A 27,850-nucleotide genomic window follows, 5' to 3' on the forward strand; every position below is an offset into this window, starting at 1 on the left:
GGTCACAAAATATATGGGCATGTCCAGGGAACTAAGTTACCACTGTATTGTTTAACCTACTGTATATTTTTTGTACTCCTATTTTTGATCCTGTATGCTTCAAAGAATGGATTATATGTACATTTAATTCACAAACATTGTCTGAAATTATGCTTTCTGGGATTAAAGCTGGCCTGCCATATATATACTGAACAATGTAACGTGGGGTCTAAATCTTGGTGAGAACACGGAGGCCACATTTACAATCTTACTGAAATACCTCCCAGCATGGAAGAATCAGCCTAAATAGATTAACAGTTCTAAACCTTCTGCCATTTTGCATTCCTTTTATATTACATTCCTTTCTGCGCTTTTCTACTGACTTTGTTACAGTTTTAAATGTATGAAAGAGTGTGGCGATATATATACAGTGTCATGCAAAGGTATTGATTTTCTCATATGCAAGCAACATATTTCAGTTAAATTTTTCTTACAAATATTTCCCAACATAAAACCAATGCCACCTTGGAAACAAATTGGAAACTATTTGGGAAGGCAGTGGATTGATATAGGCTGATGGTGATTATATATATGGAACAGAGTCAGGCATAACCACAGAAATACTTTCATTGTTAAACTACACTTATAAAGGAAGTTTGAATCTCCTTAAGTTGCCCCCCAACCCCAGCCTCCCTCCACCCTCCCCCCTTTCTTGAAGCTGACATTCCTGTGTCTTTATCATGGACTGAAGGCACAAGTGCTCAGGCATCTGTTCAGCCCTATTCTAAAATAGCCACCCTTGTCAGGCCTTACAAAGGAATGGTTTTTCATGGAAGCAGTCACTGGGGTGGGGTCTAGAGGGAAAGACAGACGCTTTGGTTAAAATATAGAAACACTTGTGTCTTTCAGGCTCCCCACCAATTTCTGATTCAGACAATTGTCACATGTTCAGTAGGCTCCCTTTAAATTCTCAAGTTTAGAGTAAGGTCACGCACACTATACTGGCAGCCTGACACCAGCTGAAACCTCCTGTGCAGTTCTCTCTCTCCGTGTCTTTCTCTGTAGCTGCTCAAGGTACACAACTGACCATGTCTGACACTGAAGACACTGTCAATGATTATGAGGAGGAGGAAGGAGGATATGAGGAAGAAGACGAAGAGGAGACACTGCTGGGAGAAGCAGAGGCAGAGGAGGAGGAGGAAGAGAAGCTGCCTGAGGAACTAATTTCTGAGGAGGAAGCAGAGGACGAAGAAGCAGACGAGGATACTGCGCAGACTGTGGAGGAGCAAAATGAAGAAGAAGAAGCGAAGCCTAAGCCAAAACCTTACATGCCCAATATTGCGCCCCCCAAACTCCCTGATGGCGAGAAAGTGGACTTTGATGATTTCCACAGGAAGAGGCTGGAGAAAGACTTCACTGAGCTCCAGACCCTCATAGAGGTTCACTTTGAGAGCCGGCAGAAGGAGGAGGAAGAGCTGATTGCCCTGAAGAGCAGAATTGAGAACCGGCGCTCTGAAAGAGCCGAGCAGCTGCGCATTCGGACTGAGAGAGAGAGGGAACGGCAGACCAGGGTGACTGAGGAAAGACTGAGGAAGGAGGAGGAGGAAGCCAAGAGAAAAGCCGAAGAAGATGCAAAGAAAAAGAAAGTCTTCTCTAACATGTCCTTTGGAGGCTACTTGCAGAAGGTGGATAAGAAGACGGGAAAGAAGCTGACAGAGAGAGAGAAGAAGATGAAAATCCTTATGGAGAGGCGTAAAGCTTTAAACATCGACCACCTGAACCAGGACAAACTGTCCGACAAGGCAAAGGAACTGTGGCAATGGATGTACCAGCTGCAAACGGAGAAGTTTGACCTGATGGAAAAGCTAAAGAGGCAGAAATATGAGATTTCACTTTTGAGGAATCGGGTCAGCGATCACCAGAAAGTGAAACCAACCAAGGGAGCCCGCGGGGGGAAAAGCAAAGTAGGCGGCCAGTGGAAGTGAATGCCTGCATCTGTCCCTGCCACTAAGAAACAAAGGGTAATGGACCAGTTGCGTCCCCAATGTGCTGAACGTAAGTGTTAGGTGTATGTCATGAAAAGGAATTAGTGATTAGGTGTAGGCTGATCTCACACTGTGAGTCATGATTGATGAGCCGAAAAGCTGGGGACATTTCATAATCCATCTGCAATGTCAGTAATTCTTTCAGCATTAGTCAAGATATGCAACATCAATGTAATTAAGATCTAACTTGAAATTAGCATGCCTTAAGTCCAAAATGGCTTTCATGTAGAAAACATATTCAAGGTTAGGAATATTTTTTGTGCTGTGCCTGATTTTTATTTTTATCTCTTTCCTTTTATAACCTAGAAAAAACTTTAACTTCTGAAGAAATATATTTGCTGCCGTTTGATTTTCTTCTCTGAATGGGAAATATTACACTCGATTCAAGCAAAAGCTTAAATGATAGTTCCTTCAAGTGACATACAGTGACATTTTAAAGATTTTCTAATGGTCCCCTTGGCTGTCAGTGTTTGCCGTGTTTGCTGCAATTCCTCTTTGGTTTGTTCATTTCTCCAAGCAATATATTTTTGTGTTATTTTCTGCATCTATGAAACATTCATAGATATTAAAAAGTGAACCACTCTTGTTGACACATCAATCATTTATTTTCCTTTTTGTGTGTGTGTACATTTTTTATACAACTTGTTTTCATTGTTATTATTATTATTGATTCATATTGTTGACACCTTTACCCAAGGGGTCTTACAAGAGTTATGTTTGGAATAAAATGCTTTATGTTCATAAGTAAAACTCTGTAAAGTTGCAGAAATAATCAAGTGTAGTACTTGAAGTCTCACCCAAGATAAACTAAGCAAACTTGAATAGTAGCCTAATTAAAAGCTCAGTTCTCTGCTCTCTGCCACAGTGATTTAATGTTCCGTTATTATTTGTGTGCATGTGCGTTTCTAAGCACTACGGTATAAAATTATTTGACAGAATACAATGCAAAAACTATCTAATTTGAATGGTGACAGACAATAACATTGATTTTGTAGCTGGTTCAATTAACTGACTGGCGCATTCACTCAGTTTTGGAGATGTTACAATTGGACCAAATAGTGACAGTCACAAGTTTTTTTGCATTTGTGAATGAGACTTCAGCATAAGGTGAGGACAAAGACTGATAAAGTATATGCGTGAATTTAAAGACATGAAAAACATTTACAGCAGAAATAATTTAGTCTGCATTCAGCATTTATTAGCTTAATAAATCTACAACACTAAAGAATGTCAGTGTTCTCCCGTATTATTTTTTTTAAACTAGCCTAGTTATCACAAGCATTTAAGAGACTATCATTATATAAGGGGAATGGGATAACTGTATCCAATTGTTGCCTTTTTGAAAATTAAATCCTTTCAATTCTATATTCCAACAAGTCTAACAGACTCACTAGTATACAGATAACATTTTCATACCCAAAATAAGGTTTATTAAGATCATTAAAGTTGATCACATCGCATTGGCTATTGAACCTGCAAGGGTTTACTGAATGAATAACCATTATCATTAAGCGAAGTCGCAGTTTAAGACGCAATCAGCAATGCTTCGAGAAGGGCCAAGATAAGAAGCTCATCACAAAGTGCCTTTTAAAGCCAGATAAGGGCGTCTGCTAAGAAATAATAATAAATACAATAAATACAGCCTCATTTAGTAACAGAATCCCTTGCAGAATGTAGATGTATAATTTTATTTTATATGAACCCTTTAAAATAAGTAACACCAAGAAAGCAATTACTTTACAAACATATTTTGAAAATAATATTACAAAAATGCAATGCAATAAATAAATAAATGTGCATGTGTTATTTTCAATTTGGAAATTATATTATTATATTTGAAATTCTGTAATGTCCTTTCTAAAATTAACAACACTGGTACTGTTGCATGAATCTTTATGATTGTACATTGAATCACCACTTTAACATGAACACATGTTGCTGTTTTTCCCCGATTACAATAGCTATTGGTGCCTAACACAATTCAATTATATGAAAACCCAAGATTGCCACATAAAATTTAGAAATATACACACCTGCAGCCACACATAGTTAATAAATTATGCTAAAAGGTAGCTGCCATGTGCTCGTTGTTTTAGATCCAGGTGGCTAATAGGACTCCAGAGTGGCAGTAAACTGTCAGCATCTCACCCAGAGGAGAGTGAGATGACAGAAATCAACCAAACAGCATTACACTGAGAATACTAACTCTGCTCTGTGGCAGGTGAGCTAGATAGAGTTAACGTCATCTCTGGGGACACAGGAAAGAAGAGGCAGTATACACCCCGCATTCCTAGGCACCTAAAGTGTATTCATGCCTATCGCTTAATTTGTTCTTTTTCCAAGTAGTTTTGCGAGTTGACTGATGAAATACCCCACAAAGGGACAGTGTGTGCAGCATTTATGCTGCGAAACCACCTGAACCACCAGAATAACGCCTCCTTTTGAACAATTGTGCTTGCTGCATACGTGGACATATGAAATGAAAAAACAGAAAAGGCTGACATACTTGAAATGAAACTATTCTACTATTGCAAGTGAAGGGGTCAAATCTTAAAAAAAAAAAAAAAAAAAAAAGTGGTAAATAAAAGATAGTTAAATCCTCTTTGCAAATAAATGCATGAAAAACAAGAATGCAATTTGGGTCCAGACATTTTCAGCACAGTTCAATAATCTAAATCCAGAGATATGACATAAATATCAACAAAAGCATAAGTGAGTAAGACTAGACTACATGCGTGAGAAGAATAAAGGTTATAAGTCTATACTATTTTAAATAATGACAGTGTTTATCTTATAAAATCAGATTGGAGAAATCATATGTATTGTTACATCTCATCTGAATATAGTATTACCAAAGAAAGAAGGTGAAATGTTACTATTTATTTTGGCCCATTTACGTTGTTTTGCCATCTATAGATCATGCGATAGAAGTTATGGATGAATCGGTGTCAACCAGAATGCTTTATGCTAAATTTATCGTCAGTGCTTTTGCATCGGAAATGCAATCATCATTTATTAAATGGAGCAGTATATGTACCAACAAACATCTGCCCGGAAATTTAGTCGGGCATTTGCAAAGATAAAATCACTCTCCTGTAATCTAGTTTCTAATCCCCCATTTGCTGTCTGGGCTGGAATACTGTATAAATGCCATAAGAGACTAATTATAGTTAGAAGGAATGAAGACCGTGTAGTTATTGTTTTTATATACAATTTTTAAAAATACAACAGGTTGTAAGGAAGCTTTTTGTTATGGGTAAAGAAACTTTGCATTCTCTGCTCCGTGGATTTTTACTAATACATATATTTGTATGTGTATTTGAATGGCATGTAGCATTTCTTTTAAGACAGTGATATTAGCAAAATAAGTAAGTTCCCTTATGATGTTTCTTTAAATATCCAATGATATCAGCAAGCAGAAAAGCAAGGAAGCTGACACAGACATCCTCAAGGTTAACAGCCAGGCGTGTAAGAACATTTTTATCTCTAACCTGTTGACCACATCCCAGGGCACTGATAAACAGAGGCTGGTTAACTTGAACAACACCAAGCAGGACTCCACACACTGGGAACGGGCCTGACAATAAGGGCTTCAAAGACTACAGCCGACAATCAAGGAATAGGGCACAGAAATCAATAACTGCTCTGGAGGATTTGGAATGCTTGTTACACATTTTACAATGGCATTTGGAAAAGGTAGAATCACAATACACGTTTTTCATTTTCTTCCCTTTTTACAGCAGTCAGTAATACTAAGCCTCTCATGAAACCCACTCTGAGTAATTAAAAACTAATCAGCAAATAACAGCCTGTACCTCAAGAATTAATACATCAATTAAAATGTAAATAAGCTAATGATAAAACATGTTATGCAATAGTAACAATCCAATAGTTTCTTGGTTTCATAACGTAGTCAGTTAAACAGGTAAAATGTATGCAAGCATAGACATTTCAATTTCAAGACAGTGTGGTACGTCTTCATAACTTATGATTCGCAGGTGGGTCAAATTTTTTATTTGGTTTTGCAATTAAGTCAGTGAATGGAGCCCTTTCTGTGATTTAAACATGGCAGGAAACCTTTAGGGCCAGATTGGTATTTCTCCTGCTAAACATATTGTATGAATATATCATTGTGTATAAGCAATGCACCTGAAAGTTTGAAATTGCAATAATGTGAAGAACGTGCCTCCCTAACTGAGGGTCAGGCAGGTGGTAAGTGCTCTGAACCTGTAGTCTGTTGGTGCAAATGTCAGAACTGTACTAATAACCACTTAACGTGATATTGACTTCAGCTTTTAATGATTCTGACACCTGACACATTTAGAATTTAGACAAGTGTATACGAGATATACAGTAAACAAATATATAAGGTTTTACATCCTAGATTGGAAAAACAGTGCAGACAAGACGTTAAGTTAAATTTAAGAGCTAAGGGAAAGGGAGCATGGGGAAAGCAAAATAAACAATACAAGTGCTAGTAATGCAAAGGCAAGAGTATGACAAAACATTGTATAAAGTACAATCTAACAGGAGAATGAATGACTAAATTACAAATAGAGTCTGAAAAGATGTGTCTTGAGTAATCGCCAGAGGAAGATAAAGGGACTTGACTGTTTTGACTTCGGTGGGCAGGTCGTTTCACCAAATAGGGGCCAGGGATGAGAAGGAGCGGGCTCTGGAGGAAGTGGAGTGGAGAGGAGGCAGGGTTAGTCTTCTGGCCCTGGAAGACCACAACGGTCTGGAGGGGATGTATGGGGAGACAAGGGTACCAAATCCTTTCAACATATGCCTGCTTGTGTGTTGCTCCTTCGTAGACACTGCCTATATATTGAGCCCTGGAACTCCACAGGGTGACACACTACAGTATTACTGATATTGAATCAGTACATAACAACACATCCAACTAAAATAACCTATCCATGGGGAAAATGTTTTTTTTTTTTTCTGGGGACAAACAAATACATCAAGGCAGTAAAGGAGTGACTTTGTAAGTCAAACATGTCTATTGTGGGCTACATTCCCAGCATTCAGTGTGCAAAATCTATACCTGTCTAAATGGTAAAAGCATCTCCTATTACTGTTCAATCAGCAGTTCTGTTTCAGCTTTTGTTTTAAGAAAGGCAGTTTAACAAGGGGCTGCTATTATAGGAATTCAGGCCACATTCACTTGGGCAAATGTTTCTGTAAGCTATTGATTGTACATATTTTACCGTGAGCAAGCTCAATTAGCCCACTGAAGAAAATCACTACAGCCTTCAAACCTCTGCTCATCACAAAGCACCAAGTTTGCTGGTTTCACACAATTGAAAGACCTGTCATGTCTCACCTAGCCTTTAATCCCCAACTGCTACCTAATAAAGCGGCCTGTTAAACACATTTTAAGAAGAACATAACATTTCTGAAATTAGTTCTGGGCAAAATAAAGGTGTAATATAAAAGGTCCAATAAATATTGTCAAGTCCAATAAACCAAACATCTGGCCAAAATACCATCAAGCCCAAAATACTAACAGATTAGGCAACCACTGGCAGTTATAACAGCAATTAAGAACAGACACAGATCGTACTTCGAAAACAGCTGTTCAATGTGCTCCAAAGAATAATTTTTTCTATGAATGTTTTTCAGAGTTGCGATTTGTATCAAGAAAGGTCAGCACATACAAGAGCTTTAAAAATCCCAGACAATATTCCTTTCAAAAAAATGAAATGTACAGGTTAACTAAACTCCACTCCAAATCAAGCATTTACTACTAGATGGTGTAATCGCCATGCTTCACCATCACCCAACCATCACAGCACCTTATAAAAAAAAAAAATCTAATTCAAATATCTAGAGAGCACAGACAAAATCAAAACCTAGTATTGACACTAGTTCAGTATAGTCAAGAACTTTATTACAAAATGCACATTTTCAATTGCACAGTAGGTCTTTCACTTAAAAATATTATTTAACTCTTCTATGAAAGATATTAAACAGCAGGTGAATGTGATTTTGTAAATATAACACCAATGCTGCAGTATTCAATAAACCTTGTTTTACCAAAAGATCACTGACAAATTCCACAAACCAGCTGTTGGTAACATATTCAGTCGAGTGTAGGACCGCTCTCGGCCTTAATAGCTGCTGCAACAATATAGACAGTAATGATGACCGATGGCTGTAGGAATAACGTAGCATACCGCCGACAAATTGTCATGCAGCTACAAAAGTCGATCTCTGCATTTTCCTTGTTAGCCGTTCCAGTTAATCCCACAGGTGCTCCTTGGATGCAGGTAGAGATGATGAGCAGGCTACAAAACGTTTTCAGCTATAATCATTTTGAATCACTGTGAAGCTCTCATCGGATATTGTGCCACAGCAAATTAAACCATTGCACAATCGCATTAATGCTTTCTTGGACTCCTAAGATACAACACACACCACATTCTTTTGGAGAAATTTTGTCTCCAACTAGATTCTGTCCAAGGTATCAGCTAATTGGAATTAATTGACTAATGGTGCCAAGTCTGCCAACTACTAGTAACAGTCCTAAGAATTAATTTGCTCCAACAAATAAGAGCTCTTTTAATAGTACCCCTCTCCACCCCACACACACACACACTAATTTAAAATATGCAACACATGGACGTTTTAGTGAATTTAAAGATGTACAGATCTCACATAATTGTCACATGTACAGAATCTACATAACAGATGCTTTAATCTTGCCCAATAACCATACCACCAGACTTGGAGAAGTAGCCTTGAACCAAAATCATGTTGAGATGTTTGTAAATCCACAAATTTATAAAAATAAAATAAAAGTAACTGGGATGAATATTATCTGGATTTTGATCATATACCTTATGGGCATCGGCTGTTATTGTTCAATTACCCATCATAATAGCGTGAAAGAGAATCTAGGGACTTTTCCAGTAAAACACTTAAATAAAATCTGGTATGCTTCTTATCCCTATGGGGTATAAATTGATCAAATCTAAAGCTCTATTTTCCATTATATCAGAAAGCAGAAAATACATTTGGAAAAAAAAAAACTCAGACACGCATACAAAAAAATATTATAGAAAAGCTCAACATTGGCTCATTTTCCACATCTTAAGCTTTGAAAGAAAACTTTGTTACTTACATGGATTTCCTATGCAGAAACACAGTCTGTAACTCCGTTACCTGAAGCAGTGTTGTTCTGTAGTAGTAGTTAAAATCTGACACCACCCTTCCATTTTCATTCCCATAATGCTGAACTTTATTATTTTGCTTGATTTTAGAATGTCACCAAGAACATTAGATATAGTAAAACATGTTTGTTAGGTCAGGCATACCATAAAAACCTTGATAAAAATCAAAATTGTCCAGGACACCTGAACTACTCATTTAACTGTATATTAAAAGTATAGTGAAAGGGGGGGGAAATATAATAATTTAGATTTACAGACAAACGTTCATAACATACTATTAGAAAACTATATACAACAAAGCAAAGACATGAAATAGAATAGGGTTAGTTCCAGCTTTCACAGTTTATTACACTAAATTCATACATAAAAGTTTATATTCAAATGTTGTATGACATTGCGGTCCGCTTGATAAGTACACATTAAACGGGATGCATGAATCACTTTGGTGCTTTTTCATCCACCGTATGTCTCTCAGTCAGTTTGCACCATATTCAAAAAAGTTGGTTTTATGCATTACTATGAAAATATAGCCTACATATTTCAATGTGAAAAGGAAGGGGATGAATTTACAAGAATGCAACATTTACAAAATTACACACCATGAAACATTGCCTTGAACATAAAAGAAAACAAAAAACTCATTGACACCAAGATTGCAGAAGCCCCATCTTATGTAACTTCTAATATTATATTAACCACATTGAGTGTGTGAGAGAATAAACAATGAGCCAGAGGCAAAAGTATTGGCACCCTTCATTTGAAACAATTGTATCCCACATTTGATTTAGTTAAATGGTTTGAGCTATACCTATAAAATCAGTTAAGAGTGATGCTCGTCACACCCTTTGACTGAGCTCAGATCACTTACCTGGAATCAATGTCAGATACACTTTGGAAATACTACTGATAATGGATAATAACCAGTACTTATTCAATTCAAATTAAATGAGCAAATAACCATTTTAAATGAAGGGTGCACATTATTTTATCTGTAACTATAAGCACACACCTATAAAATATATATTTTACCATAACTAGTGAGATAATAGGTAACAAGTTTTTAGGTCATAAGAATTGTTTTTTTAACCAAAAGTAACTCAGAGCCACAATACAAACAAACAATGACAGTGTTCAGTTATAGAATTGTCTTAAATGTTTTTCAAGGGGTTTATTTTTCTCAGAAAAATAACATACTTCTGTCTCCTCATACAGTAGATGAGTTAAAATATATACTGCTTTCATGAAGGTTTTCGGTCTTCTAAATGCAGCATAAAAGGGCCCCTATACATCTACATTTCAAATGCTACTGCAGGTCAGAGAGAGCTGATAAAAGTTACGGCAGTTTAGGAAAATGATCACTTAAGGAATAAAACATTTATGACCCTTGCACCACAATTCAATTAAGCCTGTCATTATGCTTTTTTAAAGCATCACTAAAAGATAAACCTTCGCTTGTTTACCCAAAGCATTATGCATGGAGCAAACTCTTACAGTGGAAGCCTAACAATAAGTAATAGACAACACACATTTATGGCAGTTGAGAGCTTTATATACATCACAAAAAAAAAGAAAAGATAATTGATGTTCATTGCTTTGGAAAGAGATGTAGGATTATCAATTCATTTATTTTAAACAGTCACAGTTATCTTGTTTGGTACTTTGCAGAAGACACTTTGGTGAACCATTGTGTGTCCAGCATTCACATTGTATTCGAAAGCTTTGCATGGATAGAGAAGTTCAACAATGAAAAACATTAAAAAAAATAAAAATATGCTTGTGCTACAGCACAGTCATTCCACATCAATGAAGAAAATAATGTAGGAATGACTGGGATTTTTTTTTTTTTTTTTGTGGCACATACACCTTAGCGATTGAAGAGTTAAATTTTGGCTTCTGCATGATTGGAAGTGAAGTGTAATATTGTCGAAACAGAAGGTACACCAAAACACATTTGTACGCTGTAGACAATGTACCACTGAGTTGAAACTCCCAGGAACAAAATAAATCAAGAGTGCACTGATATTGGCTGATTTGAGGAGCGTTTTTTTTTTCCCTGGGTATTTCATGTAAGCTGTCAGAAAGGTTTCTTGTTAAATGGTACAGGTTAGTTCATCATCTAACAGGAAAATGCGTATTGGTTCACAGAGGAATTCAACGGCAGCTGGATTTTGAAATCAAGTTGTCCTAGATTCTTGTCTTTTAGTTCAGAGCACACTGCTTCATTTTACTTATCGGATTAAAAATTACTTACATGTCAACCATTGCATAGATTCTCAGTGACTGAAAATGGCAATAAATATATATCAGTCACTAACACTGAAATGCCATTTGTTCATCTGCTAGCATAAACCCATAGGAATGCCCAAAACATGAACACCTACACACACACTTACAGATGATGGCACAATTTTTTTTTCTTTTCCCTGCCTGATGCAGTCTTAAGACAAATATTCCAACAAATGTGATAGTTCCATTGTACAATAAAGAATTGTATGCTTCATAAAAGAAAGCTTCTGCACTTTAAAAACATAACATTATCTCAGTCACAAACACATATAAAGCAGGCCAAGATAGGCTGTGTGAGATAATAGTCAAAATGGCTCATTTAGTTGAGCACAGCCATTCTGTATGTTTAAAGTGTCTTGGAGCATATGGCTTAATTTTCTTACATTTCTCCTGCCATTCTAATACCATTGCTGTAGTCTTCTTTATATATATATAAAGCCTCATCTCCCAAAAGGCTTGAAACAACAGGAAAAAGAAAATGTGCACGTTTCTTACTGCAGTCCAGTCTTTAATCCGACTTGTCTTTCTTCTTCCCAGTGAGTGGTACTTTACTGACAACAGCTGAGCCCACAGCTGACACTCCACCAGCCACCGCAGACACCCCTCCTTTCACAAGGCCCACCCCCATAGCTGGCACCGCGCTGACCGAGGTCACCGCAGTCTTGGTAACCTCCAGGCCCTTGCCTCCAATCCAGGCCACCCCACCGATCGTGGCACCGACTGCTCCCTTCGTCACACTGAAGATCCCCCCCGTGACCCGCGACAGCATGCCAGGCTGTGGCTGAGGATGATCTTTACTGGAATCTGCAGGAGAACAAAAATCACAGTTCCAGAACATTTCACAGAAGCCCAGGAAAGAGCGGTACCAGAGTTCAAGCATGGACAAGCATCCGTCACAGAGTAATATCACCAGGGAGATAAATAAACAGGGTTTAAGTGAAGAGCCAAATTACAAAACGCCGACCTAATCCCCAAGAGTTACATTAATAAATCTCTTAAAAGGCACATTTTGGTTCACTTTGTATGTAGATGCAAAACATCTTTCAAGGAAGACAAGCATCAGTTCCACAAACCCATGTCAAATTAAATTAGACTAATGGCTCGGTCAATGTGGAGTGTTTTGTTACAAACTTTCTTCAAATCAGCACAAATGCAAAACACAATTCAAAAATCCATGCTAAAGAATAAATGAAGCAATCTAAGCAACAGTCTATTAACTTCAGCAATCAGACAACAGAGCCATTGAATACCACACACACACACAAAGTGACCACTGAATTTCTCCACTAATACCAACACCAATATTGGCTGTGAACATTGGAAACGGGCAAAATTCTGCTCTTATAAAGTGTACATAGTGGCTGAAAACTACCACCCGATCCTCGAGATTCTACATGCATCGAAGCACCTAGTAGAATAAAATTGTATTGCAAATTGAGGCGAGTGGGGGGCACCCCCGTAGCTCCCGGAGACAAAGGCATATACATTGAGCCTTCACGATACAGCCCCCCATTGTAATGCCACAGGTTAAAACACTGCTTTATCCTATGCTTTCCTGGCCCCCCCAGAGGCTGGCATTCACTTGCTTTAGCCTTACAGCTTCCAGGTGCCGCACACGGCATGCTTTAGCCCACGGGCTCCGTACTTCCAGAAGCCGCTATTCACTTACTTTAGGCTTATTCTCTCAGCTCCGTATACAGCGCAGCATTTGTTGCCTTTCATTTGATCCCATGGAGAGGCAAATGGATAGGCTACCTTTTTAACATGTGATGTCTTGAAGGAGCCTTTATTTACAATGAGGGAAAAAAGTATTTGATCCCCTGCTAATTTTGTACGTTTGCCCACTGACAAAGAAATGATCAGTCTATAATTTTAATGGTAGGTGTATTTTAACAGTGAGAGACAGAATAACAACAAAAAAATCCAGAAAAACGCATTTCAAAAAAAGTTATAAATCGATTTGCATGTTAATGAGGGAAATAAGTATTTGACCCCTTCTACTTAGTACTTGGTGGCAAAACCCTTGCTGGCAATCACAGAGGTCAGACGTTTCTTGTAGTTGGCCACCAGGTTTGCACACATCTCAGGAGGGATTTTGTCCCACTCCTCTTTGCAGATCCTCTCCAAGTCATTAAGGTTTCGAGGTTGACATTTGACAACTGGAACCTTCAGCTCCCTCCACAGATTTTCTATGAGATTAAGGTCTGGAGACTGGCTAGGACACTCCAAGACCTTAACATGCTTCTTCTTGAGCCACTCCTTTGTTGCCTTGGCTGTGTGTTTTGGGTCATTGTCATGCTGGAATACCTATCCACAACCCATTTTCAATGCCCTGGCTGAGGGAAGGAGGTTCTCACCCAAGATTTGACGGTACATGGCCCCGTCCATCGTCCCTTGATGCAGTGCAGTTGTCCTGTCCCCTTAGCAGAAAAACACCCCCAAAGCATAATGTTTCCACCTCCATGTTTTACAGTGGGGATGGTGTTCTTGGGGTCATAGACAGCATTCCTCCTCCTCCAAACACAGCGAGTTGAGTTGATGCCAAAGAGCTCGATTTTGGTCTCATCTGACCACAACACTTTCACCCAGTTCTCCTCTGAATCATTCAGATGTTCATTGGCAAACTTCAGACGGGCCTGTACATGTGCTTTCTTGAGCAGGGGGACCTTGCGGGCGCTGCAGGATTTCAGTCCTTCACGGTGTATTGTGTTACCAATTGTTTTCTTGGTGACTATGGTCCCAGCTGCCTTGAGATAATTAACAAGATCCTCCCGTGTAGTTCTGGGCTGATTCCTCACTGTTCTCATGATCATTGAAACTCCACGAGGTGAGATCTTGCATGGAGCCCCAGACCGAGGGAGACTGACAGTTATTTTGCGTTTCTTCCATTTGCGAATAATCGCACCAACTGTTGTCACCTTCTCACCAAGCTGCTTGGGGTTTAGACAACAGTGCGGGGCTGTGGATTAATTGTCGGGCGAATCAGCAGTGACTAGTAAAGTGTGTGCGTGTATAAAACCAACATTATTGTGAATGTTCTGCAAAAACCAAGACAGCCATTGAAATACTAAAATCATACAATATTACCTGCAATTGGATTTGCCTATAAAATAAACTCACTAATAGAGTGGTGCAACAACATACATTCAGTCATACAGACAGGGTCAATGTGTGGATGAAGCAGCAGCAGCTTTACAACGGACCCTGGAAGGGGCACAAATCGCAAAGAGGGCATATACACTCACCTAAAGGATTATTAGGAACACCTGTTCAATTTCTCATTAATGCAATTATCTAACCAACCAATCACATGGCAGTTGCTTCAATGCATTTAGGGGTGTGGTCCTGGTCAAGACAATCTCCTGAACTCCAAACTGAATGTCTGAATGGGAAAGAAAGGTGATTTAAGCAATTTTGAGTGTGGCATGGTTGTTGGTGCCAGACGGGCCGGTCTGAGTATTTCACAATCTGCTCAGTTACTGGGATTTTCACGCACAACCATTTCTAGGGTTTACAAAGAATGGTGTGAAAAGGGAAAAACATCCAGTATGCGGCAGTCCTGTGGGCGAAAATGCCTTGTTGATGCTAGAGGTCAGAGGAGAATGGGCCGACTGATTCAAGCTGATAGAAGAGCAACTTTGACTAAAATAACCACTCGTTACAACCGAGGTATGCAGCAAAGCATTTGTGAAGCCACAACACGTACAACCTTGAGGCGGATGGGCTACAACAGCAGAAGACCCCACCGGGTACCACTCATCTCCACTACAAATAGGAAAAAGAGGCTACAATTTGCACAAGCTCACCAAAATTGGACAGTTGAAGACTGGAAAAATGTTGCCTGGTCTGATGAGTCTCGATTTCTGTTGAGACATTCAGATGGTAGAGTCAGAATTTGGCGTGAACAGAATGAGAACATGGATCCATCATGCCTTGTTACCACTGTGCAGGCTGGTGGTGGTGGTGTAATGGTGTGGGGGATGTTTTCTTGGCACACTTTAGGCCCCTCAGTGCCAATTGGGCATCGTTTAAATGCCACGGCCTACCTGAGCATTGTTTCTGACCATGTGCATCCCTTTATGACCACCATGTACCCATCCTCTGATGGCTACTTCCAGCAGGATAATGCACCATGTCACAAAGGTCGAATCATTTCAAATTGGTTTCTTGAACATGACAATGAGTTCACTGTACTAAACTGGCCCCCACAGTCACCAGATCTCAACCCAATAGAGCATCTTTGGGATGTGGTGGAACGGGAGCTTCGTGCCCTGGATGTGCATCCCACAAATCTCCATCAACTGCAAGATGCTATCCTATCAATATGTGCCAACATTTCTAAAGAATGCTTTCAGCACCTTGTTGAATCAATGCCACGTAGAATTAAGGCAGTTCTGAAGGCGAAAGGGGGTCAAACACCGTATTAGTATGGTGTTCCTAATAATCCTTTAGGTGAGTGTATATATTATATATAGGCTATGTAGTAATTTAAACGGTAGCCCATATTTTGGACCGTTTCACAAAGATAGAACACCTCAAAAGTTATTTTTAAAATACCAATAATTACACAAATGCATAATTAAAACATTAAAATCAGGCAATAATTACATTCGTCAATAACTTTAAGTAGTGCTCCCCCACTATTTAACCCTTTACACAGTAGTAGAGGTTCTCTCTCTCTCTCTCTATGTCTCGATGTAACAAAACATGTCTATATATCTATATGTGAATCTATTTCACCTTACCCAATTTTATTATGTATGTATTAATGTTATTGATAAAGGCCATCAATGGTAGAATCTGGATGGAAAACAGGAACTTGCAGGGAAGAGGGGGGGGAGGGCAGGGGCCATTACTAGCCACAAGTGTATAAATAAAGGCTCCTTCAAGGCAACACATTTAAAATGTAGCTTATCCATTTGCGTCTCCATGGGATCAAATGTAAGGCGACAAATGCAGCGCTGTATACGGAACTGAGAGAATAAGGCTAAAGCCAGTGAATAGCCTAAAGCATGTCGATATGCCCTTGTTTAATCCTACGACCTGCGGTAGTTTTTCAATAGACTACAATGGGGGCTATATCGTGAAAACTCAATGCATATGCCTTTGTCTCCAGGAGCTACAGGGGCGGCCCCCACTCGCCTCGATTGCATAACATTTTCTTCTATTAGGTGCTTCGATGCATGTAGAATCTCGAGGATCGGGTGAAACTACTTAAAACTTTTATAGGAACTATATGGAAGTATTTAATTAAAAGCCCCTGATATTGAAAGCAATTTTCTGGTGATTCAACCTGCAACTGCATTTTTTTTTTTTTTTTTTTTTTGCCAACTTAATTTTAGAATACATCAATAACAACAACTACTTTCTCCAAGACCTGGTTAGGGTCTAGATTGAGGTGAGGGTGAGAATATCCCACATTTTAATTGTAACCCAGTGTGTAGTAAATGAACAGAGAAAGAAGTAATTGGGAAAATAATGTAGAAAACCTTGTATTCTTCAAGGTCTGGTTGGAGATTTAACACCACCAGTGTAAGCACAAGTGAAGGCACCATTCGGTTGGCGTTATATTTTTTTCCCCTGAGAAAAATATAGCAATCAATAGAAAGTTCTACCCTCTGGCCTTAACAGGGTTTTGTTTTTCTATAAAAAATAAATAAGGAAAAGTTTGCAGAGAACCTCACAAAAATCCTATGCCCTGTCTGATTAAATTAGATTGATTCGATTTAGCACGTGTGTATTTGGGATTTCGAGCAGCTTTAATGTCTCATTAAGACTCTGCTTTGGGAAGACTAATTTATTAGATATCCTTAGCATACAGTGCAATATTAACTCAGAAGTTGTGAGAAGCAACTCTTTGAAGAAAAGCCCATGCCATATTGACACAACAGATTAGAACAAAACCAGCATCAAGCCTGGTGTAATTTATACTGAGCTCTTGTAGGCCACCACATCAATACAGGTCCTAAGTTGCTTAGGACTCTCCAGAGGTATCACTGAAGGCCTTTACACATGGATTTCTGAATCCATCTAGAAACCATTATACAGCTGCCATTTTACACACACACACACACACACACACACACACACACACACACACACACACACACACACACACACACACACACACACACACACACACACACACACACACACACACACACACACACACACACACACACACACACACACACACACACACATTCCCTCTCTCCGTTGTCTATTCTGCTCTCCCTGGTTGAGGGTAAAGCAGTTATTTTCCATACATCAAATGTAACAGCCAAGAGTATAGGAGAGATGCTCCCTTCCCAAAGGACGTGAGAAAGGAAAAGTCTAAATAATTAAATCTATTCTAGTTTAAGCAAGATACACATTTTATTATGCTTTAGTACCTACAAGCAAGGGCCAGGATGTTGTTAATTCTAAGCCAAATGGACACAAACCTACATATATATTCCAAGTTAGCCTTTCAACACATATGTACAATAACCTACATAACAAAACCAGGCTGTGCGATATGACTATATATATCGTTTGTTTGCATTTTAATACACTGGAAAGCAATACAAATAATTGTTCTATATAAAATCCCTGGGATAAGGCACCTCGCATTTAAGATTTATTAAAACTATTATATATGTGTGTATATATACATATACATGTGTGTATGTGTATATATATATCTATATCCCATAACAACATAACACACGTAATAGTAATCACACAACACTTGCCCTGTAATGTGTTGCATTCTGATTATATTTACCATGACAGCCTGCATGTAGTATTTGTTAGTTTTGCTTATTGAAGGATTAACGAAATACTTGTAGTTTGAATGTCTTTGGTCTTATTTTGTGGCTTGATTGGATAAAAACAAGAAATAGAGATATACATCGTGTATCGCCCAAACTTCTAAAAATAGAGATATTATTTTTAAGTCATATCGTACAGCCCTACCAGGTAGCATATATTATAAAGGGGAAAATAATATGGCGCAAAACACGAGACACATGGATTGACCAGGCCTTTCATTGGAACTTGTAACAAAAGTGGAAAGCTAGGTCTCAAAAACCAGTCACGCAGTTATCCTGTACACTTAACCGACAGGCTGGAGAAATAAATAATCCATTTAATCCAATAAATCCTAATCTTATTAATGAGAGAGAAATGCCCATTGCCGTTTAGTACCACTATCATTCATGCCCTTGATACAAAAATTAATAAAGACCATACTTGCACTAAACCTCAGTTTCAACGACTAGATTTGACTTCACTATGAATTGTATTTAACCCTATTCTTCAATAAACTCAGCAAGTCGGGAGTTAAACAAAACTAGACAAAACAATCAAAATAGAATCATCAAAAACAGGAACAAAAACATCTCAAACAATCTTACACTGTCCCCTGGGGCATATTGCAGGGCTTTAGACCCACAAAGGCAGAAGAACCTAAACACTGAGTTTCTTATTTTCCAGAGGGCAAATAACCCACTCCATCCTAAAGGAATTAGATGGGCACTTTGCCATTGTGGAAGACGAGACTGTAAGAGTTATTTAACAGTGCCCTCTTGTGGCAACACTTTTTAAATTGCAAAAGCATTACACAACATATGTAAATGTAAACAGATGTGCTACTAAAGATGACTAAAAGGTGTTCCCAGATGTACAGAAGCTGGAATCTACTGGTGAAAGCAGACATTCCATTTGAAAATAACACTACCGTCAGCAAGTCTGAAAACAAATGGAAAAATACTCCTAGTTGCATTTAAACCCGTCCCGAGAACAGATACATAAAGCAAGCATCTCTGCTTGAACAACATCATGTTGGGGGTTCCACATAAAAATAAAAATAAAAGCATAGAAGAAAATGTTAATGTTATCACAAGCCAAACTGAAATGGCACCAATGTTGTCTGTAGCCAGTGGATTTTGGTGTGGCTGCAATAGAGACCACTTGCTTTCAAGTTCTGGTATTAGGGAATGCCAGTCATGTATCATTTGGTTCTCTTTTGAACTCCATCAGCACACATTAAACAAAAAAATATATATACAGGATATGGGCCACAACTGCTAGATATTTATCACTTGCGGTGTTGTCTTGTTGTGAAGCAAACTCATCACCTCGCATACCTTTTTCTGTGCCTTATAAATTTAACGTAGTAGTTGTATAGCAATCAACAGCAAGTGAGACACTTTTACATTGATGGTCTCTGCTTCCTCATCATTTACACTGAGGTATAAAATAATAATTAAAAAAAAAAACTACAAACATTTATCCCAGGTCAGCCCCCGCATTCTCCCCCGAAATGAATCTTGTAGAGATCTGATTTAAATGGTGCAGAGAGCATAAAAACAAGTTTGTATTGATTTCAGTTGGCATATTTAAGCAAGCATCTCAATAAAGTTAGAAACACAACCTTGTGAATCATTTCCTGGCCACTCAATCCAATATCTACACAATTAGTTAACCTAGAACCCTTTAATCACTAGATGTAGAGATCAGAATTGACCAGCTTGGCACAATTTGTTTTCTCCAGATTACATAGTTCCAGGAATGTACGTTCGGGACTTTTCCTTGTAAAATGCATTTTGAGGTTTTTCTGTTACGACATTTATAATAATCCATATACACGTATTATACATATGCATGTTTTTTACTGTAGTAAATGTGATTAGAATGACTACACTATGATTTGCTCAGCCTGTTGTAACTATTTAGCCTGCATTTGTGTTTACATCTTGTGCCTGTATGAGATCAGACATCTCCCAAAGAAGTGTGTTTCCGTGTTTTGATCTGTGGTTATTCACTCGGCAGCACTCAAGAGCGTTAATCAGAGCTGTATATTCTAAGAAGATCAGCCTACTGCAAGAGAGTCTCTTAAGTTTGCATCTCCAACCTTGATACTGAACACAAGTGCAATCACTTGATCCTTATTCCATTCTCTCGGGTCACTATAAATGCAATTCCCGAAAATTGACTACTGTAAACAACGTAATCTGTCACTGAAAACATTTTAGAAGAGAGAAGCGTCTAAAATTGCTGTACAACACGTACGAAAAGGTATTTGGAGATGAAACCCAAGTGATGGATGCCCGCTGCGAAGAAGTGTGGAATCACCCCAAAGAAAAATAGTGAGGAAGAGTGACATTACAGAAACATGTAGGCAGAAAACAGCAGCTGCAGCTGAACAAAGCACATCAGGCGTTGAGTTTTACAATTGTACTGTTTGATATTTAAAATTTACAGACATACATTTTTCATTTATAAAAATCTGCTTTTACATCTGTATTGTAAAACATGTTTAAAATGGTTAGGTTTCAATTTGCGTTAAATACATTTTCAATAATATACTGTATATTGCAATAAAACGTAAGCAATATCACATGCTTGCGACTTGTTTAGCTTGGCATTTGTTTTAATTGTATTTTAAATCTCAGTGATACGCTAAAGAGTCAGCTGAAACTATGAATTCAACACCGTTTGTTAGCAAACGCTTTGTTTAGGGAAATCCTACTGCATAAATGCAATTAAAAATTTGAAGAAAAAGTATATTAGTTGCAACAAGCACCTAATGAGAGATTCAACCAAATTAAGATTAAGTGAAATCCTGTCAAAATTCTAAAATATACATTTTCTAGATTGTAATGGTCACTCAAGTGAAGTATGCATAGTTGTGACTTTGTATTTCTATAAACCTATGTGATTAGTGAAAATGGTAACTAGTAAGAACAAACCTGACTAAAGCACATTACCTTCTGTTGGTTCATCTCTGAGATATGGGGGGACTTCATCTTGGTCCTTGTCCTTTTGACTCATTTTGTTTCTGAAATAGAGAAGTATTACCAAGTTGTAGGAATAGTAATTAAAAATACTTTCGAAAGACATGCTGCCATGTGGAATACATCTTTGATGAACAAGTCATTTTCATATCGCTTAGATCTTCAAGGTCAAACACTTTTACTTCGCCTGTATATTGATGTTTGAAGAATTAAGTTTCTAACCTTGTGCACTTTCTATCATTCTGAAGCCCAGTTTCGGATGATTTATAATTATGTTAACGCAAGTCTCTGAAACATAACACTTTCTTAAACTAAACTTCCTCTTCCTGGTCCTACAGTAATACAAGTCACAATTGCTGGATGTCATAAGGATAATCAGGGGCAAAGGACTCCAATACAACAAAGATAAAAGTGAAGGCAGAAGTGTACAGGGCCTATAGAAAATCTACACCACCTTTCAAAATGTTCACTGTTTGCTGCCTTATAACCTGGAATTGATCAGCTAGGGTGCAGACCTTCTATAGACAATCATACTGTGGGATGGATATAGCCTCTGACTCTTGCTCACCTCCAGCTCTCACAGCAGAGTATACAGGCTATTATCCCATGCTATTATGTTCTGAGGCTGTGTTGGAGATCGCCTCAGATCAGTCGTTAAGTGTGTGACCCCCTGTACTTAAGCGATCGTGTAGTGTGCAATCCTTCATGGCGCAAGACAAATTTGGTGAAAAACAGTTGTCAAGTGTGAACTACCCACCGTTCTCAAAATTGGATAGTGTGGCCCTAGCATTACTCGACAAACAGTGATAAACATCTCTTTTCACATTTTATTCTATAGTTGAACAGAATTATGGTATATATATTAAAAAAAAAAAAAGTCTACTTTATTACTACTATTGATGGTAAAGGAATTTGGTTCATGACATATCCTTCATCCACAACTAAAAAAAAAACACTCAAAGTTATACTGTGCTATATACAATGTATATTATGTAGTTGCCAAAAACAGCCACAGCAATGCATGAACAGCTTGACAGAATTAAGTGGATTGGAAAAAAAAGATTACCCCAAAAAGTGAAGCTTCCAGTGCACTTAGTAATCATAGATGCAGTACTTTGTTATGTATTAATGCATTTATGGACTTGTTTATTTAAACCTGAAAAAATATGGAAAGAGGGTGGAAGCATGCTTATTTAAATCAGTCTTAATCCCATTTAAACTATTTTGTACATATTTATATAGGCTAGATCAACAGAGAGAAAGACTTTACGTTGAAGGTCTGTTCACAATATTCCAGTTACCCAGGAGGCAGAACACTCTGAAAGAACTCAATATGCTCTCTTACACAGATGGTAAACAGATTGTACTCCTTTAATTGTAATACTGACATTCTTAAAAGCTTCACAAAATAATCTGTGAAAGTCCATGACTCAAAATACACAATTTAGCCTTGTATGCATTTTTATCATATAGAATAAACCTTTCAATAATAGTATTTTTGCACTTTGTATTGCTCTTATGTTTTGTAAGTCGCCCTGGATAAGGGCATCTGCCAAGAAATCAATAAATAATAAAATTGCCTTTGCTAAGGTGAGTGAAAATATGATTTCTACATTCAGTTAAAATAACTACTGTTAATTATTCATTAATAATCATCTGCCGAAGAAAGTAAAAAACAGTTGTATCAATCTGCAACATGTAATAAAATAAAGATCCAGGCCTAAAAATCCATGAGGAACACTGCAAAAAAAATCCAATTTCTACAAAGTATGCCTATTCCACAGGAGACTAGCCTATTTCTTTGGTGAGTACACAACTAATCCATCACTCCTTGAGCATGTGGTCCTTTTGCCAGTTGTTTTGGCTTTAAAATAATTTCCCCTCAGGTATTTAACTGATTCTGCTGGGAGACAAAGAGTTCCCTGGACTCTCTGCATCTTCCGAATCACTGGTCCTCTGATACCTTGGTAGCACAAGGTGCTGATATTTTTTCAGTATAGTTTCTAAATGTAAATCTACTAGTATCTAAAAGCAGCAAATTGCAGATAATAGAGTGGATTTTAAAAGGGAATGATCTCCATCAACCCGCCAGCAGTCTCTCGTCCCAGCAACAGGTGAATTCCCACTTCAGTAGGGAATCTAATCACTGGTCCAGTCCCCAGTGTTTTTAAATTAACTATTCACATGAGGGAAACCAATGTGTCACAGTAATTTGTAACAGACAAGTCATGTAACGTGCCCATTTGCCTAGCTTTTAAACTACATGGGTAGCGACTACATGCCTGCTGTCTCTTTTCACAGCAGGCAGTGTGAAATATACGAGAGCTTAAAAAAAAAAAAAAAAAAGATAATTGAATTTACTGCAGAGTTAAAGACTGGGAGCAGCACAAAGATCAATTTATGTTTTCGTCTCACAAGGTGTTGATAACAAGCTTGTGATGGGGTGAATGCTATTTTCTCTCAAGTCAGAGCACGTCATCCCTAACATTAAACAAAAAAAATAATGCAAACTAAAATAACATGACACTTAAATGAGGGGAATAAAATTGACAAATAAAAAAGCATATTACTAGGCTATTTTTAATTAGAACTTGAAAACCATTGTATTAAAATCAAAACATGCATTACTCTTGCAGAAGCTGAGGATGCACCAAACCAGCACAAATTTGCAACCCTTTATTTTGTGGTTCAGATCTAGATGTAATGCACCAGGAATGCAAACCAAGCAGCTAACAGCAGAAATTGCTCCAACAACATCATAAAAATACCTTATGGTCCTTGTTTTCCCTCTAGGCAAATTGCCCACTCTGTATTAACTTACTTAAATGGGCCGTGTGCCCAAAGGTTGCCCACAACAATAAGAAAACAAGGCCCAAAAAAACTTTCCTCAGACAATCACTGTTCTGAAAACTACAAAACACAATTAGTAAATATTTCAAAGACTTCCATCAAATGTATTCATGTTGTAAGCTATACATAAATAAACAGATAAAAACAAACCTGCCAGTGTTTCAATTACAAAGCACAGGGAAGAATTTTTTGTAGTTTTAATACAGACCTCAGTATAACAACAATCCATAATGTGAATCCTTGTAGCCAGTCATCCTTCATCAGTTTCTAATTATATGCTGCCCTCAATCCACTGTGAAATGAACAGCTCTCCCTCCAAAAACCAGTGCTGCTGCATTTTTGGTTTTGCCAAAGATGTTTTTAATAAACCTCAATATACATACACACCCTAAAGAACTAGGCCTCACTTTTTAGGGCCTTGTCACATCCCAAACCTAAACAATTACAGCACTTCTGCAATAGTTTGTTATTAATGTTATTCCATATTAATTGTGCAAAACAGTGAAGTGGATTTATTTTTACATTTTCCTTTCTTGCATCCTTCAATTCTTAAGACTTGATTAATGTCCAGATTAATTTTGCAAACAATATTTTACAAACCTAAGTTTAAAAAAAAGGGATCACCTCAATTATACAAGACATTTAAATAATATGCTGAGCTATAATTAATTAGTAATTATATACTACAGACGTTTGTCAATTTAAAATTAGGATTTCTAAACCCCTCTTATTTTACACATAAAATATTGAACATAGGCAGTGACGCAAAAACCAACAGATCAAAACAGCACATGACCCAAAGGAGGCCATTCAGTCCCTCTTATTATAGCATGTATGATGCCATAACTATAAAGTGATCATTGTGTAAAACAAAAGAGGGGGGTACATGATTTTCACAAGGGAGGCAAACATGTTGCTTGTTTTTAAGGCTTGCCTGAACACTAATCTCCAAGGGATGGAAATAAAAGAAACATTGCTTAGCAGTTTGAGCCATTTCAGGTTTTACAGGCTGGAGCCTTTGATAAACAAGCTGGTGCACCAGACTCGAGCAAACAGGCTTTAAATGTGTTTGTGCTCCACACCTCTGATTGCAGACAGGGAACTGGCTAAGATATAGTGACTGGTTAATGTTCAATAGTGAGAGAAAAAGATGGAGACATAAGTTGGGAAAACAAGTTTGACTGACGCATAAAAAAGCAGCATCAAGATTATAGAATCAAAAACCTCGTGAACATGACATTGCAAGTGAATTGACTTAAGTAAAATAAATGACACTGATGGTAGGTGCATTGACGTGGCAGGATTTAGTTTAACCAGTACTGTACTTCATAACTCAGTTCAGGTCTTCTGCTAAAACGGTCTCCACACACAATAGATATGCTACTAAACAAGTTACAGCATGTTCAAGTGTTGGCCTAAATGTAGGTTTTTCACTCTCCCGCAACTTTTAATAGTTTAAAACGGTTTTCAACCCATGCATAAAGAGGTTGAGCAGCTAAACCAGATCAATTAATCAAAAGCAATCATCAAATAAAAGGATCTCGATGAAACTCAAAAAAGATCAAACAACTTGAACGCGAACAAAGAGGTCCTGCAGAGTTCCGCCTGGATGATTGTCACTGCCGGAGCAAAGTTAGTTCAAACTGGGGAGACTAATTATTTTTCGATAAACAAACAGACTATGTCACGATAGGTTATCAAGGTTTACGGATTGAACGTCTTGTAAACATACCGTTTTCATACATTAATAAATAACCAAGTGCCATCTAGATTGAGAAGTGAAAATGGTCATCGCGATATAACGAATTCTCAAACAGAGGTGACCAATTTCTTACCAATCTCTGTCAACTTATTTTTTTGGAAGAAAACAAATTGAAAATTGTTTTCTCACAAAAAAAGAGATCAAACACGTTGACTTAAAAACACATACTTACCAGGTTTGCAAAACGAACTGTGATGTAATTGTTACGTGCAACAAACTTGCAGCTGTTTCCACAACCCCGATATGCTTTTTAAGTCAAAACCACCTGGAAAACACATCAAAATGAAATAACAGATGCCTCATAATCTGTGTTCTCCAAATTACGCCTGAGAACCGGGCTTTTTTCCGCTTTTTCTTGCTTTACTTTGCTCTGCTGCATACGTGGCGCCCCACACAGCGCCTTCTTTCACGGCGGTGTCAACGCATACAAGGGAAGTGACGTCAGGTATGTCTCTTCACCCATGTGTTATAAACAGAACTGTGTGTAGCTTTGTTTATTTATTGCTGCAGAATTTAAATTAATATCAATCATGTTTATTTTTATTATTTACCATTTTGATCACAAAATAATCCTGGATTGTGCTTAGCTGTCGTTATATTGTTTTTTGTGTGGACGAAAACATCCCTTTTAATTAAGAAGAAGTACAGTTAAGTACACTGCATATCCATGTACTAACTCAATTATAATTATGGTGCATTTAATTGGACTTATTTTTCGTAAGGAATTAAGTACTCGAAATACGAATAATAATTAAAAAAAAAACAGACAGGATTTCCTATTTTGAGTTTAAAAAGTTAAATAAAATAGTTTTTTTGGTTTGTTTTTGTAAATAGCTTACCATTTCTTTTAACTGCCAAGTATGAGCCTATGAAATCAAAACCTTATAAATTGAATATCTGGACTATATTTTTCACAGATTAATTTTAAAGGACGTATTTTTTCACCCATCAGATTATTATAAAAAAAAATAATTTTAAGGTATGAATTAATGTATTTGTCTACCAACAAGGTCATAACAATTAACATCCATAATCCTTAGTAAGACTGGACCATATCTATTTCAGTTCATGTTGTTAAGGGATATACAGTATCACTCCTCTTTGCCCACAAGATACAAGTAACTCTGAAACTGAAGAGGAGACAAAATAGTACCACCTTGTTATAAAAGAAACCTGTGGAAAGTACACTTGTTTTAGTAGAGAAAAAAAAATCTACAAGCCATTTAAAAAGACTAATAATGGTTAAAGTCCAATATGTCTTTTTATCATGTACATTATATACAGTTCAATTTGTTACCTATGGTATAAGGCTTTTGCAACTTCCAGAATCACTTACACTCAGCAATAGACATTAATTGATTTAAATTATTTATTTTGTTTATTCATTAATGTATTCACTCAAGCCTTCATTCATTCATTCACCCACTTGTATGAGTGTATGAGACTGCACTGTCATAATGCATTATTCAAAAATCAAAACACAGTCCTAAGAGCAATCGCTGTAAGACAGGAAAAACCACCATGACAAGTTTCTGCAACAAACCCTCTGTAACCTTTCCGTTTGCCGAAACTGGTCCATCCATTTATTACCTCTCACATTGATTACTGCAATGGACTTCTAGCAGGGGTCTCTGGTCAGCTCCTGCAGAGACTCCAGGTGGTCCAGAACGCAGCAGCCAGGGTTTGAACTAGAACCCCACTCTCTGCTCACATCACTTTCCTGTAAGGCATAGATCTGATTTTAAAAGTATTTTCCCTAGGTACCAAGCCCTGAATGATATATTGTTATCTTGCTGCTACATTGTTATTTTGTTGAATGCATTTATTTTCTGTGAAATGCCTTTTGATTTCCGAAAGGCACTATATATAATCAATACATTATTATTATTAATCAGGGTCTGTGTTGTTCAGTGTCATATCCTGCAACCCTGCTGTTCCCCTGCTGCTCTGACAATTTAGTTGCATTTCATACAG

At 37.6% G+C, this 27,850-nt stretch overlaps 2 protein-coding genes across 2 annotated transcripts; one reads left to right on the plus strand and one right to left on the minus strand.

The window, feature by feature from the left end:
• The first annotated feature begins 868 nt into the window (after positions 1–868).
• Positions 869–2,622, plus strand: tnnt2c (troponin T2c, cardiac). The gene has a single exon (XM_066705407.1). The coding sequence runs from the start codon at positions 1,068–1,070 to the stop codon at positions 1,962–1,964; it is 897 nt and encodes a 298-aa protein (XP_066561504.1). The 5' UTR covers positions 869–1,067; the 3' UTR covers positions 1,965–2,622.
• A 6,900-nt stretch (positions 2,623–9,522) lies between these two features.
• On the minus strand, positions 9,523–26,305 carry tmem263 (transmembrane protein 263). The gene is made up of 3 exons (XM_066705408.1): positions 26,049–26,305; positions 21,238–21,308; positions 9,523–12,289 (listed from the first exon to the last, which is right to left on the minus strand). Exons 2-3 carry the CDS (start codon positions 21,299–21,301, stop codon positions 11,994–11,996), a joined length of 360 nt encoding a protein of 119 aa, XP_066561505.1. The 5' UTR covers positions 21,302–21,308; positions 26,049–26,305; the 3' UTR covers positions 9,523–11,993.
• Positions 26,306–27,850: the final 1,545 nt, after the last annotated feature.

This window comes from Amia ocellicauda, chromosome 5 (assembly GCF_036373705.1).
Source record: "Amia ocellicauda isolate fAmiCal2 chromosome 5, fAmiCal2.hap1, whole genome shotgun sequence".
In the NCBI taxonomy this organism is placed as follows: Eukaryota; Metazoa; Chordata; class Actinopteri; order Amiiformes; family Amiidae; genus Amia; species Amia ocellicauda.